This window comes from Petaurus breviceps, unplaced genomic scaffold (assembly GCF_028583685.1).
Source record: "Petaurus breviceps papuanus isolate PSGF00001 unplaced genomic scaffold, PetGlider_PUasm1.0 91023, whole genome shotgun sequence".
NCBI classification, from domain to species: domain Eukaryota; kingdom Metazoa; phylum Chordata; class Mammalia; order Diprotodontia; family Petauridae; genus Petaurus; species Petaurus breviceps.
The window spans coordinates 5,208,653-5,224,568 of record NW_027187398.1 but is presented as its reverse complement, the minus strand read 5'-3'; the positions used below and the strand labels follow the sequence as shown (position 1 = coordinate 5,224,568).

General features: G+C 41.9%; 1 protein-coding gene across 4 annotated transcripts in view; it reads right to left on the bottom strand.

Moving 5' to 3' along the window:
• Window positions 1-1,085: 1,085 nt before the first annotated feature.
• The window catches only part of TADA2A (transcriptional adaptor 2A), a 64,851-nt gene continuing 50,020 nt past the window's right edge, over window positions 1,086-15,916 (bottom strand). For 2 of the 4 annotated variants that reach the window (XM_069078041.1, XM_069078042.1), the window contains exons 10-17: window positions 15,324-15,367; window positions 12,433-12,543; window positions 11,063-11,134; window positions 9,534-9,666; window positions 8,324-8,367; window positions 7,639-7,692; window positions 3,777-3,850; window positions 1,086-1,937 (exon numbers count right to left, since the gene is read on the bottom strand). In XM_069078041.1, the coding sequence (XP_068934142.1) occupies window positions 1,752-1,937; window positions 3,777-3,850; window positions 7,639-7,692; window positions 8,324-8,367; window positions 9,534-9,666; window positions 11,063-11,134; window positions 12,433-12,543; window positions 15,324-15,367 (718 nt within the window). In that variant the 3' untranslated portion in view covers window positions 1,086-1,751. Of the gene's footprint in view, window positions 1,938-3,776; window positions 3,851-4,924; window positions 4,980-7,638; window positions 7,693-8,323; window positions 8,368-9,533; window positions 9,667-11,062; window positions 11,135-12,432; window positions 12,544-15,323; window positions 15,368-15,916 lie in introns of all 4 variants that reach the window. The other 2 variants (XR_011166430.1, XM_069078043.1) reach the window with 2 other exon arrangements.

Genomic DNA, 15,916 nt, shown 5'->3' with positions numbered 1-15,916 from the left:
CCCACACTAGGATTTTCCGGAAGCTTCGTCCAGCTGTACTTTCATCTTTAAGGAGTTCTCTATTTTAATTCCTTCACATCCTAGGAGGTTTTCCTTTCATCCTTTCAATCCCTTGGGGAAATATGATCCATCTGCTCAGTTTACAAACCCCTTGGACCTTATGTAAATACAACAGAAGTCAAAAGGTCTCAGCCTTGCTCCCAGGGAGCCCAAGATTGCATTCAGGGTGAGCTTGGATGGCAAACAGGAGTTTGAATTTCAGTAACAAAGGGTTTGGCCTGGAGAAAGTTGCTGCCTAGTGCAATGTTTCTAGGGAGGGTGGAGTATAGAGGAGGCAGACTGGTTCTGTGAAATGACTGGTTCTTAGGCCCTAGGAAGGCAGACTGAGATCTCGGTTTTAGATTTGGTGAAACTTCTCATCCTTAGGCCTGTGAAGAGACATATTTGAACTTAACACTGTTCGAAATTACTGACATATGTTCTGGATTTTTTCCTTCTTCACCCACTGTATGTGTATACTCATAAAAGTTTGGAAGAGTGGATAGTGCTGAGCTTAGAGTCAGGAAGACCCGAGTTCCTGGCTAGTCTTCAACATCCTAGCTGTGTGACTTGGCCCAAGTCACTTAACCTCTCACTGCCCTAGCAAACTTTCTAAGACAATAAATTATAGATCAGTTGCTGATCTGCATTTGTGAAGGGAATTTCTACACTGGGAATTCCCTACAAGAGTAAAATTATAGGTCCATCCCCCCTCCCCCCCTAAAAAATTAAGGAGCATACTTTTTGCTTTTTATCACTGAGAGCTAGGGTTCAAATCTCATAAGTCAGGAACATCATTTTCATCTCTCAGGGTCCCTAGGTCCTAGGCTGAGATAGGCAGAGAAGCCTAAGTAGGGCATATTTGCAGAGCATTTTTTCCCCTGAGGACTGGGACCAAATTTCTGCTTTAATTCATATCCCTCCAGGATTATCACAATGCTTGTACATAGTAAGTTAGAAGTTGGAGGGGAGATAGGGGGAAGGGAAAAGAGCCAGTGTCCAGTTCAAAGCTCTTGAGCTGCATCAGCATTTGACACACCCACAAATTAAATAGAAAAACATTTTAATTCATTAGTTTTAAAAACAATAGGGATAACTTCCATCAGGTGGGCGCCACACTACCACAGACTGATCAGAGAGCTAGCTGGACTGCAGTAAGTACCAAACTAAACCCAGTTGAATGGAAGACACAGTTGGAGACACAAGGGAGACTGGCAGCCCTTCTCTCACCAGGATCAAAGGAGCTTCCAGTGTTAGCTTAAAAAAAAAAAAACTCAGGTGAGCCAAGCTTCTTCCTGATCTCTAAAAACATTTCCTTGTCTTCATGACAAACAGTGCCCTTTCTGACTGTAAGGTATTAAAAAGCCTGTATCTCAGCTACCAGGCAAATGAGCGGGCCCCTGGTCTGGTGCTATTTCAACCAGCACTGAGATGCGAGGTCCTATGATTCTCATTTTAGTCACCACGAGGCGTGAAGGATGGGTGCCCACTCAAGTTAAGTAACAGCTTGGCTGGCACACAACTCTGTAGCACAACACTGGTGATGATGATGTGAGCCTTCTAAAGCAGGGTAGGGGAGAGAAAGTAGACACTTTGATACAAAACTGACAAAATGCCTGTGTCCCCAAATAAAACTCGTGGGAATTCCCTCGGTTGTCCTTCCATCAACCACATTCCAAGCATCTGAGTTCTGGTCCTAGGCCCTCCAGGCCTCACGCTTTGGTGATGTACCCTTCTCGAATGAGGAAGTCATAGATTTTCCGGGTCTTGTTCACGTCTATCTTGATGAGAGCTCTAGCCTGTGCCAGTCTCAAGCTCCCCTGTTTGTTGCACTCGTTCACTAGAGCTGATTTGTATTCTAAATAGGCTCCAGGGACCAACCTCACCATCTGACAGAGCTGGAAGACAGGGCAAATTTAATAAACATTAACATCTGTCACTCTCATAATTTTACCCAACAGGTATCACCAAAAAGACAGAGAATGACTTCATCCCATAGGTATTTACAGAGGAGCCACTGGCTGGCTAGGCCACATTCCAGCAGGTGGCTTTTCCTTTATAATAAGCCCTAAGGGAAGAGAGCAGCCTAGGGAGAGAAAGCCAGGGCAGGATTCTCAGAGAGCCCAGGAAGGAGGCTGGCTGGCTCTGGGGCCTGGGGTTGTTGGAGGAGACCCATGTGGTTTTTCAGAGGTATGATACCTCTTCTCTCAGGAGGCAGATATTGAGCACCTGAAGAGAAATCAGTCCCCACTCATCCTCATCTCTTGGTGGATATGGCCAAATGTGGCAGCAAGGAGGGAAAAGATACTCTGATTTCTGAAGCCAAGATGCTTTTTAAAGTCTCGACCAAAAGAAAACACCTTGACAGTCTCTTGTTTTGTAGCAAAATTTGCTGTCAATAGGATTGGGGTGAACAGATACTAAACGAAAGCATCAGAAACTCCAATAAATATAGTAGCACAGACCTATGTCAGTCCACTGGCCTATCTCACTTGAATTCCCTAGCCACTCTGCACTGAAGTTAATCTGGTCTGGGCTCAAGTCAGGGTCAGTCAAAACCTTCCATTTTCTCAGGAACAAAAACTAGGTTTCTACTATCCCTAGCCTGGACAAAAAACAAAACAAAAAAACAAAACAAACCCTCAAACATCAATCAAACAAGCACTTCTTAATTGCCTTCTATGAGCTAGGCATTGTTCCAGGTGCCAGGATCATAAAGACATTCTATGAGACACTCACTCACCCACTATGTCCCCCTTCTCCCAGCTCCTTCTAATCCAACCTGCAATAAGGTAGGAGGTTCTCTCACTTGCCAGGGAAGCTTGATTTTGATTGATAACTTGAAGACCAGGCTAGATCCTCTGAACATGAGCATGTAAACTCATTGCATGTAGAAACTGTTTCATCCTTTGTAATGTATCCCCAGTATCTAGCACAGCATTAGACACATAAATATGTGCTGATTGATTGATTGATTAAACATCCCTTACCCCACCCCCATACAATGCCTGGCACATAATAGGTAATAGGTACTTAATCAATGCAGAATTGAATTGGCAACTCAGATATTTATTAGTATCTGTCACTGAGTATCTGTTGAACTGAACCAAACTGAGGTGAGTTGAGGGAGGCGCTAATCCTCCAGGGATTTTAAGAAGAATACTGGAAAACACAAAAGGAACTGTAGCTCTGTCAGAGCCTTTGGAAACAGTCAAAAGAAGAATCAAATAAAAAGGTAAATAAAATGAGTGATCTAGGTGAGCTATATTATTTTGAACCAAACAAACAAAAACACTCAGACTGATTTTCCTAAGTGGCTCCAAGTCAGCACATCTAAAGCAATTTAAAGAGAGGTATTACAACCAAGTTCACCCCAGATGGCTTCTTTTAAAGGACAATACTCATTTTGATGTGAAAGTTCTGTTTTTTGTTTGTTTTTCAAAATCAGCCACAGTACTTTCTAGTTATGTGTTACCAAAGAAATGGACACAGGAGTATTCTCCTACTCTCACAAATATGAAGTCAGAGGGAAGATGTCATGGGAGGCATGGAAACATAATCTTGTGTTCTTCTCCACCCAGAAACCACTGAGAATGCCCTGACATAGTTCTCTGTCTCCCACTTCTCCCTGGCTGGATCAGGGCTCTGCTATGCCTGGACCCTGTAATCGGCTCTTGGGAAAGGTTAATTCAGTGAGAAACCAGCCCCAATCCTATGGTCCCTGCTTCTTTTGTTACCTCTTTTTCCTTCTCATTTAGCTTTTCAGTACCCGGGAGGCCAGTGAGATTCAAGGGAGGTGCACTCCGTCTACCTACAGTCAAAGAAAAGAAAGAGACACTTAGCATGCCTGGCAATTTGCTTAGGGGTGCATGCAACACTTTTTTTGGGGGCCACAGAGCACAATGAAAAGAAAGCTAAATTTGGAGGCAGAGGACGTGGGTTCAAATCCCAAGTGACTATGCTCTTTACTAGCTGTGTGACTTTGGGTAAGTCTAAGACCCTGTAAAATGAGAGGGCTAAAACAGATGGCATCCAAGGCCCTTTTTGATTCTAAATCAACCAACCAATCAACAAATAATATTAAAGGCCCTCTAAATGTCAGTCAGCCACTGTACTAGGGGCTGGGGAGAAAGACAAAAATGAAACATTCCTTGTTCTCAAGAAGCCTATACACATATGAGTCCATACAAAATACAGACAGGATGATTTTGAAGGATGGCACTAGCAGCTAGAGAATAAGAAAAGATTTTATGTGGGAGGTGGTGATTGAATGGAACTTTGAAGCAAATGAGGGAGTCTAAAAGGTGGAGATGATGTAGCCAGACTGGCAAATACTTATATTTGTTTAGAAAATTTTGGGTCTGGACCCTTGGGCCTCTGTCAGCAAAGGTGCTCTATACAATGCTTTGGGTATGGTAACCAGAAAACCAAAGATGGAACTGAGACATTTTCCATCCCTCTTGGGCACCCCCACCCTGTCCCAGTCCCAAACACACATACAGACACTTCATGAAATTCACACAATAATAAGGAAAGGGAGCAGCCAGGTGAGGCCCCCACAGCCTCCTACTTAAAAAGGAGCCACTTGAGGAAAAGATGCTTTCCCATTCCCCAGTTAAAACATTGTCAGTTCCTATCTTAAATGCAAAATAATCAGGACTTAGCTGCTGGATGTCTGGGTAAGTCACCTGTTTACTTCAGCAACTTCCACCAATGAAACAGGAAATCCCATATATCATTTTAAAAATAAACTTTATTGAAATTTTTTGTTTTTTACGCCATTTTCATTTCCAAATAGCGCCATCCCCTCTGCCCCTGTCTAGCAGGCCCCCATCCCTTGTAAATGTAGAATAAGAGAAAAAAAAGTTGAGCAAAACTGACCAACCTATCAACGGAGTCTGCCAGTCTATGCAGTGTTCCACATCCATAGTTCCCCACCTCTGCAAAGGGAGGGAAATGTGGTTTTGGTTTTGTTTCACTTTTTCCTGGACCAGACTTGTGATTTCACTAATATAGAGAACTGCCGGTGAGAAACTTCCCTTTACCAAGGCAGAACTATTTCTTCTCAGTAACTTGTTCAGGCATGGGAGCACTGGAAGGCTACATGATTTGTCCAGGGTCACCCAGTCAAAATGTATCATAGACAGGCCTTGAGCCTAGGTCTTCCTGACTCCAAAGTCAGGTCTTGATCCACCACTCCCCAGCATTTTCCTCTTGTCTTCACTAGGACCGAGCCTAGTCATATAATTAAGCAGCATTCAGATTTGGGTTTCTGTGCTTTCCCTTTACATGTGGTTGCTGTAGTCACTGGGTATCCTGTTTTCCTGGTTCTCTGTACTTTACTCTGAATTTTTCCCAATCATCATTTCTCGAGAAACAGTAAGGTCTGTTATGATTTGTTTAACCATTTCCCAAAACATGGGTACCCTGTTTCCAATTTTTTGCGACCACCAAGTGTTGTAGCCCAGTCTCCTTAACCTCACTGGGAAATGAAGAACCAGTCCTTCCCAGCCTAGGTTTCCCCCACACAACACTTACCAACTACCTGACCAGAACTACAGGACTAAAAGGGTAATTATCCAGGCACTATTTGACTTTAGATCAAAGTGAAACTATTAGGTTTTCTTATTTACTATGTGAGGGAATAGCTGCTCTTTCTAGACCTGCCCTGTTTACCTGAGAGATCCACCTAGGAGACAATGAGGCACTTATGATACAGGGTACAGGCTGGGGTTACCTTAAATACCAGAGCAGGGAATCAGAGCAGCAGGTCCCTGGGAAAAATGCTGTCCTAAGTAAGGTTTTTCATCTGGGTCTGGGGTTTTGATTCAGGAACAAAGAAGGGGAATAGAGGGTAGGAGAAACAATGTGTAAGAAGTTTATTTAACCTCTGAGGCAAAGAGTGTCATCAAAGGCCAGTCTGTTATAAAACAGGCCCTTCTGTAATATAATCAGAGGAGATGAGGGCCTCTTTTTAGCCAAAGGGCCTAACCAAACATGGTCTGGAAGGAAGATGACAATTAGAGAGAGACCACCAAAAGAGGGCAGAAGTTTAGGATACCAGGTTTGAGGTGATGGAGGGCAATCCAGAGAGGACATGGGATAAAAGTTTTATGAGTCTGCATAGTACAGAGTGCTGGGTCCAGGCCAGGAAGCCTCAGGGAACAGCAGTTAAAGAGTTAAAAAACTAAGGTCAAATTTGGGGTATCAGTGCTTCAAGATTCAGGCCCAAATTAGCCAGTCTAGAGTATATGTCTTTCTAAACTTTTCTGCTTAAGATTTCTTTTTTCAGTTGCTAGCAAATAAGCTGCTTCGATCTGACTGGTTTAGCAACTTAGAATTTAGAAATATTCACATTTCCCCTTTTTAGCATTTAAAAAAATTAAAAAGCAATTAGAAAATTAATCTATAGAAAATCTGGGGTGAGACATGACAAAGCTAAGATCAGAAAATCATTTTTAGAGGAAAACTGGAACATGTACAACAAATAGATGGTGGAAATACAAGAGAAACCAGGGGGAAAAAAAAAGAAATTTTTATCTCTCAGCAATGGAATGTCCTCTGAGCAATTCATCTGAATCAGAGATTTTGAGAGATCCGTTTGTGACTTAGGTCATGTCACATAACCTATCTGGGCCTCAGTTTCTTCATCTGTAAAATGAAGGCAGTGAAGACCTGATGGCCTCTGAAATCCTTTAAAGCTCTAGAACTATGACTAATTGTGAGTGAGATGGCAATAGCTTCTCATTCAAGTCTTGAAAATACTGGAAAAGCTTAGGGTTAAATATATATTAATATTATACATATGAACATTATATGTATATATGAATATTACATGTGTATGTAATATTTACAAGCAGTACCTTTTATGGTAACAAAGAACTGGAAACAGTGGGTGGCTCATTGCCTGGGGAATGGTTCAACAAAGCAAGGTATGTGAATGTGAATGTCAGGAATAACAAACTAGAGAATTCAAAGAATCATGGGAAGACCTGTAAGAACTATTGCAGAATGAAGTAAGCAGAACCAAGAGAACAATACTGAAGTGATACAAATTAAAAACAACACTGAAAAGCAGCCAGACTCCGGTTAATTTTAATGACCCAATTTAATCTAGGAGAATGGATGATGAAATATATTTCCCTCCTTTTAGGAAGAGAGATGGAAGGGGCTATACAATGTTGCATATGCTATCAGATATGCTGACTGAGTTGACTGGTTTTTCTTAATTTTTTTTCTTTGTCACTAGGGAGGGTTTAATAGGAAGTGGGCATATTTGGAAATGTCCATAATATCAGAAACAAAATCCTAGGGTGGAATTTCACAGTGCCTCATTCCCCCTATAATACATGAAGTGGACTGCCCTAGCTGACTAAGAAAATAATTACTCCACTCCATTCAACCAAGGGGAACAGAGATAGAATTATGTAAAAAAAAAAAAAGCACTGTCATGTTTTACATCTTCTCCTAATTAATATCTGATGTAATCACCAGACATCATGCATTAAGTATGCTGGGTTCACTCTCCAGGCTGTCCCCTACTGAAGAGGGAAAAGACAAGAAATGCACACACACTACATTTATGAAGTATTACATCACCCTTGGGTTTCTGGCAAGGGACATTCTTCTTGGTTGGCAAATAGGCTGTATCACCTACAATTAAGAGGCAGTGTGGTGTAATGGCTAGAGCACTGGACTTGGGAGTCAGAAGACCTGGCTTCTAGTCCTGGCTCTGTTATTTACTAGCTGAATGACTTTGAGTAAGTCACAACCTCTTTGAACCTGTTTCATCATCTGCAGAATGGGAATGATAATATTTTCACTCTACCTCCCCAGAGTTGTTATGAGGATCTATGAAGATAATGTAGGGTAAATGTTTTGCCCCCATAAAGTAGTCTATAAGTTTTTATTACTATTCATCTTGGTGGGATAATTCTCACAATCTGTAGTAATGACTATGAGTAAACAAATTACATGTAAAGAAAGAGCCAACTGGAATACAAATAAAATCTCCCCCACCTTGGGGTCTTCCTTCCCCAGTCTCTGCACAGATGGGGGAGGGGAAGAGAGGGAAGCCCTACGCATCTGGTGACAAGAACCAAAGAGATACGGTAGTATTTGAACACATGGGTCACACTGGAACACACAGACCCTGGCCACAGCCTAGAAGATAGATTGAGCTGATACTACTCCTGCTAATTTGGCCCTCAAAGATGTCAAGGTAACCCCAAGGACAGACAGGCAGTCTCATTTCCATAGTTACTCCAGATTGGGGCATAATTACCTGAATTTGAAGCCACTGGAACTGAAGGATTCAAGCCTGAATCACTATAATGAAGAAGAAAAATTTGAGCTCATGTTACATCACATAAATAAGACAATGGTCACAAAATGACCTTTGGGGGTCTTCTGTCATTCCAATGATGATAACAAACACATTTTCTAATGGTTACTTTGAAAACACAATGAAATTGAGCCCACTATCTCTCAGTGGGCATATGACTATATTTAACCACCAAGCAGGAAAACTCCCCTGGAGGAAATATTGACCTGGACTGGGTAGGAATGTGTACACTCTGAGCTCACCCTTAGGGAAGTGAGGGCAGGGCATACCATCCTCCAACTGAAGTCCTAAGCCTTCGCTGGGATGGAACAGACAGATACTTTTTTTTTTTTTCATTTTTAAGCAATCGGGGTTAAGTAACTTGCTCAAGGTTACATGGCCAGTTATTTCTGGGTGTGGTGCTGAGTGTCTGAGCCAGGGATTCGATCTTACTCGCTGAGCCACCTGGCTGCCCCTAAGCAATTGAGGTTAAGTAACTTGCTCAAGGTTATAGGGCCAGGTGTTTCTGGGTGGGTGCTAAGTGTCTGAGCCCGGGATTCGATCTCCAGGTCATCCTGACACTGGAGTCGGTGCTCCTACTCGCTGTGCTACCTGGCCGCCCCAAGACAGATACATTTTAATGGAATCAAAATGATCAAGCAGAATAAGAGCAGACAGTTTTATTTCCTCAAACTGGGAATAAATCAGTATTACTGTGACGGACTGTTTAGAGTTTGAACTAAACTGCCCTCGGGGTATAAGTGTTAGAGTTAGCATAGTGTAGTGGAAAGACCACTGAATTTGAAGTTGGGGGATCTGACTCTACTATTAACTATTTGTGTGACCTCAGGCAAGTCACTGTATCTTGCTAGGCCTCAGTTTCCTGGAGGGGTTATGATGATCTCTAAGGCAGACAGTGAGGTACAGGGGAAAAAGAGGTAGATTTGAAGTCAAAAGCCCAGGGTTCAAATCCTACCCCAGATATTAATTAACTGTGTGATCCCTGGGCAAGTCCCTTAATTTCCTTATCTGTAAAATGTGGCTGTTGGATGAAACGGCCCCTAGAATCCCTTCCAGCTCCAAGTCTATCATCGTATGCCTCCCAGCTCAAATCCTATGACACTATGCTCTACAAGCAACAAATTCCCATAGCTATAGGCTGTGGCCATACATGTCAGCTTGCCGACGGAGCCACTGTTGGCAGGCGCTGCTGTCCTGAATGTACTGAAGGACCTCCGACAACATGGTGCGCTTCAGGCGTTCCTCCTCCCGGGTCTTCTTGAGGTGATCATAGGCTCTGGCACCTGAAGAAGAGGCCAAGATCATGAAACCTACACCTGCCCAGCAGTGTTGCCTGGATCCTCTGCCTAGTCTCAGTCACTGGCTCAACTGCTGCTATTTTCTTTAAAAAAATTAATTCCAATAACTGGAGGAAAATCTAAAATTTTTCTTGACACCGGATGAAAAATGTACAACTTCTATAAAGCACTGGTCATCTGAAACTGTCCAGAGGGTTTTCCTTTTCACCTTGTTTATTAGAACCTCTGATATGGAAAGATTCCCAAAGTCTGACTGTATTCCACCTGGGCTACAGCACAGGAGATAACCTGGAGAGGGGAAAGAGGGGGAGGGATAGCTTTCAACAAGATGACAAGGGAGGAAAAGGGGAGAGGAAGCATTGATCTGATCAAAGATCTTGCCCTCCTTTTTTTGATTTGTTTTTTCCTAATGCTCCCCAATGTTTCCTATTCTAAATAAACTTAACTAAAGGCACTTCAAATTCTTGAAAACTTGGTGAATAGGGAAGGACATCTCTGAAACAAAGAAGGTACAAAGTTGAACCTGGCATCTGATAATCAGTATCAAAAATTGAGGGCTTAGGCATAGGCTCAGGTCTTTTTTTGCTTTTTTGGAGGGGGGAAGGCAGGGCAATTGGGGTTAAGTGACTTGCCCAAGGTGACACAGCTAGTAGGTGTTGTGTCTGAGGCTGTATTTGAACTCAGGTCCTCCTGATTCCAGGGCTGGTGCTGTATCACTGCACCACCTAGCTGCCCCCACAGGCTCAGGTCTTAAAGGAGAACCCTGGCTCTAGAATTGGTGAGGCTCTTGACTTTGAGTTCTGGATCCCTTTGAGATAAGTCTGGTGAACCTATAGACAGAACCCTTCTCTGAATCAGATTTTTAAAAACATAAAATAAAATGTGTGGGATTAATGTGATATTGAAAGTTATTAAAGTATTTTAAAAAGCAAGTTCATGGGACTCCAGGTTAAGAATACTTGCTTCTACCTTCTCTCTCTCTCTTCTTTTCTCTGCTGACATTTCTTCCTTTCTGAAAGACACACATTCAAGTATGGGCTTATGTCAGGAAGTGTTAACCTGGAGTTCATGAACTTTTAAAAAAATATTCTGATAACTATATTTCAATAGAATTTGTTCACTTTGTAACCTTATGTATCTTATTTTCTGCATTTAAAGACTGTATTATGAGGAGGACTCCTTAGGTTTTATCAGACTGCCCTAGGGTTCAATGACCCAAATGAAGGTTAAGAACTTCTGAATGCATGAGGCTGCACAGGAAGTTAAGAGAAAGAATTCAATCTGCACAAGTGAAGTTTGAAACAAAGCAGAGCTTCCCCAGATCCTGAAAATACCAAACCTTCTGATACAGGGGCACAGAGGCCAACATGAGTGTACTTACTACAAAAATTGGTGATCCCAGCTGTCCTGTACTCCTGAAGCCTCTTGATTTCCCTTCGAAGCTCAAATTCTACTGTCTCCCCCCCAAAAAAGAATGAAGGACAAACAACAGAAAGATAAAAAGTGATAAATCGATAAACACTTCCATTGGCATTTCCACAATTTGAGTCATTACATCAAGCCACAAGAGCAGGTTAGGGAGATTCTATTTGGGGGGACTTATTTAGAAACTTTTCCCCACTGGCAGCTTCAACTAGAAGCTAATAAAAGCCATTACAGATTTCTCCAACTGTTGCATCCAGATGTTTAGAGGACTGTTGTCTCTAAGGGAGCTGAGAGCTAGCTGGTTTCAGCTAACTCTCCTGGAAAAAAAAAAACAAAACAAGAAACAAAACTACCTCCATGAAAAGTTCAGGCTCTGGAGACCAAATCTTTTCACCTGTAAGGTCTGTCTCTGAGATTAGCTGAAATGTCCCTTCTTCAGGGAAAACACAAAGGCTCCAGATAGGATAGCTTTTCTCAGAAAGGGACAAAAGAGCACTTTATTTTCCACAAACCCAAGGTTTCTGTCTGCCCTGAACAGACAGATCAGGTTGCATAGGCTGGAATGTTAAGCAATGGAGCACTTTGAGCCTGGAAGGGTTTTAAAAATTGAGTTCTGAGAGAGAAATGGCTAAGTCAGTTGGGAGGGCCCAGCTCCTTAGGGGTGACACATGAATAGGGATCAGCACAAGCTGGAGCAGGAAGTGAAGGATCACTCATCAGGACAAATCGCACGTGGACAGACAGCCAAATAAGGCCACAGAATTGGCTCAGATAGATGCATACAATTCTCGTGCAAGCAAATATTTGAGTGATGAGACATTGGATAAATACGCTGGTAAAGTGCCTTCTCAGAACCCTCTCCTTGGAAATCCTGGACAGTATAGTCACCATGTACACAAAGCCCATAGCTGAGGTTATACAGTGAGTAATCCAGTCTGTGATGGTTTAAAACCTGCATCTTACTACCTAGGTTACCTGGGGCTTTATGTGATGGAAGAAATCAGGTGAGGGAAGCTGTTCTCTCAGAAACTTCACATAAAGGGAAGTGAATACTGGTCATGCCATCTGGATGACTCATTAAGCCCCAGTGCTTCCCTTGTGCTTCCCCACAGAAGTCACTTAAAAAGAAGTTTCTTGTTACTCACTCTTCTTCCACCCCCAGCCCCAGAGTCATAAAATTATCTCCACCGTCATAATAGAAGAGCCAAGACAGAAATACCCATCTATTAAACAAAAGTATATGTTAACAACAACACAATCTAGAGTGCCTCTCTTCTTTGTGTAAACAAACATAGACACAAATATTGAAGCTCATTGGTTCCCTACATGCATAACTTTCAATGAATTTGTCATGCTCAATAGGTCCCACGATCCTCGCGAACCGCCTCATTGTCTCATACAGATCTTGGACCTCTTTGGGATAACGCCGCTCCATCACTACAAGAAATAAAAAGACATGGCCATTGATACCATAGTGAAAAGAGAAGGGTCCCTGGGTCATCTGTGTTTTCCAAGAGGAAATGTCTGGGGAAATGGGAAAAATAATTGATTAAGCACTTCCTATGTGCCAGACACTGTACAAAGCATTTTACCAATGTTATCTCATTTGAGGGAAGGGAATAGTTTCAAACTGAATTTGAAATATTCACCTATGACCAGGACAAAAACAGGAAAAGCTGAGAATGCAAAACATTAATTATAATAAGAAGAGCCAACTTGTAACTACCATGCAGTGATGTTATCACCCAAGAGCATCTCCATAGAGCATCAAGGTGACTGCATACACCCTGCTTTACCTGATCAGGGGCACCTGCAAAAGCTAATGGGAGATACAGTTGAGGGATGACACCTGGCAGCCTGAGTCACACTTTCTAATGTCATATGTTGCATCAGACCCACCCAAATTCATAGCTTTGTTTATCTCTCTAGAAAACCCAATAGCCAAGCTAAAGCTGTTGTCTTATCTCTGACATACACACCCCTGATATTAAATTATCCCTCTCCATGTGCCCTCAGGTAAGGGGCACACTTCTTCATTGTGTACACAGGGCATTTTGAATCCTGATAAAGGCATGGAATTTGGCAGCTACATTTTGCTGTCTCATCCTCCAGGTAGGCCCCCATCTAAAGCAATCAAAGCCAACAGCTTCCAGAGTCACTTCCTTTCCCCCAAATATCTGCAGCAATAGGGAAAGGGGGGTGGGATGGTGCAGAAGGAACAAGAGAGCACAGGTAAGCATAAACCTCACACTGCTCTCAAGACACTTCTGAAGTCACTTGTTTTCTCAACTGCTGAAATAAATATCATAGATTTAGGAAGAAATATCTGTGTTTGCCTGAGATTAAGAGGAAATCACACTTTGAGGTAAATCACTTCCTAGGTAGAAAATAGTCTGTTTCTGTTAAAAGTCTATGGTACAATGGAATATCCAGCAGCTAACAAGGAAGAATCCTCTAAAACTAGGGGAAGAACTAATTGATTTGTTGGAATCCCACTACATGAGAGGGTGGAATTTGGCATGAGGCAGTATGTTTTGGACTTTATCCAAGGAGGCTGACTGTATATGGCAACTTAAAAGTTGACTTTTAAATCAAAATGTGTCAACTTATGTACCCAGTATCCTGGCAGCTCAGTTCTTCACACCCTCCCTGGCTTTCAGCAGCAATAAAACTCCCATGTCCTTGTAGTATAAAGCTGTTGCTAATGAAGTAATGGGGCTGTGGAGAAATCTTCCCATTCAATGATAATCAAAATAAGAATGCCCAGGAAATCTCTATGGTTAGTAAAGGGCATCGGATGACTTATGTGCTTGATTGTCATACCCTGCAATATACAGGGAAACTCTAATTTTAACTTCCCCAGCTTCCTTCAAGTCTCAGTTAAAATCCCACCTTCTGCAAAATCCAATCTCCCTAAATACTATCGCCTTCCTCTGATAATTGTCTCCAATTTATCGTGTGTGTGTGTGTGTGTGTGTGTGTGTGTGTGTGTCTTGTCTGCACAGAGGTGTTTAAATGTTCTCTTCCCCATTAGACTGAGCTCCCTGAGGGCAGGGACCATGTTTTTCCTTTTCTTTGTATCCCAGTGCTTAGCACTCTGACTGGCACATAGAAGGCACTTGATCAATTCTTGATTGACTTGACTACCATGGGACCAAAAGGACATCATGAAATCAGTTTCACCTAGGAGGCAGTCTGTTCAAGGTAAATGCTAGGTTACCTTGTGGGTGACAAGATGAACCTAAGAGGTGCCAAGAGTGGATTTGTTATTTACAGTATAAATATTGAGCCAACCACTATTATTAGCATTATTAGATTCTTACCTTACTTTACTAAATAAATTATACTTTGCTGAGAGGAAAAGACAGCACTGAGTTTTAATTTGGCCTACCTATCAGACACATCTCCTATTGACTCCCAAGGTCAATACTGTGGCCTTGAATCCATGCCATGAGAGGACTGGTTAAAGGAACTCAAGAAGAGAAGATTAAGGAGAGACATCATCACAACTACCTTCAAGGACTTGGAAGGCTATTCCACCGATGGGTGATCAGATTTGTTTTGCTTGGCCCCAGAGGGTAACATGGGACTTGCAAGAAATAAAATGCAGACTTAATGCCAAAAACTTCCTAACAATGAGTGCAATCTAGAAGTGGAATGGGCTGCCTTAGAAGACAGTGGGCTCCTCTTCAGTGGAGGTCTTCATGAAAAGGCTGGACACACACTAGGTGTATTGTGGTGGAGATTTGGAAGGTGGAGGGAAGTGAATGGTGTGGACTAGATGGCTGCTGAGGTCCCTCCCAACTCATCTGAAAATCCAAATACTCCAAATTAGGGGCCATGTTGGTTATATATTATGGTTTTAGCATCACTAGCCAATAGTATTTAGCATTCCCTTGTGTTAAGTCCCTTCTGTTTCACAATATACAATTAAGACAAAACATCAGTTCCTGTTGATTTTTGATAAAACATATATATAATTCAAAGGTCAACAAGTCGGTGCTATTATTATGGTTGTTGTTATTGATAGGTGATCCCAAAACATTTCACCATGCACTTTTAGAAAGTGATCTAGTGTTCTATTAGTATTCAGATTTGTGCTCTCATAATTTTAGAAATTAATTATTTTGTCCCAAACCAGAAAGACTGAATGATTAGTTTTAACCTAGTCATTCTTTCTGGAAGATATTTTAAAATAAATATATAAGAATACTTACACTGAAATTTTTTAAGGTTGATTAAGCCATGGTCTCGTATGATCCTAGAATGAAAAAAAAAATCCCACAATATTTACTTATGATAATGAATGCAGTGTATCCTCCACCAAGAGAGGCAGGGAAGGGTAATGGATAGAGAGCTCGTCTGTGTCAAAAATGGTTCTAGTCACTTGGGTTCATCTCAGTGACTCAGGAAACTCTCTAAGACAAGGGATCTTAACCCCTCAGATTCTGAGGACAGATTTAGCATTCCATGAACTTAAATAAGAAAAAAGATTACATCTTTATTTTTACTAACCTCTAACTGAATTTTCTGGAATTATTCAAAAACATGATTTTTGAGAATGGCTTTACCAGACTGCCCAAGGGGTCAATCATGTAAAAAACAGTTAAGAACCTCTGTTCTTTTAGGTCTTTTTGGAGGGGGAAGGCAGGGCAATTGGGGTTAAATGACTTGCCCAAGTTCACACAGATAGTAGGGGTTAAATGTCTGAAGTTGGATTTGAAGCCAGGTCCTCCTAACTCCAGGGCCGGTGCTCTATTCACTGTGCCACTTAGCTGCCCATAAGAACTTCTGTTCTAAGACTGTAAGT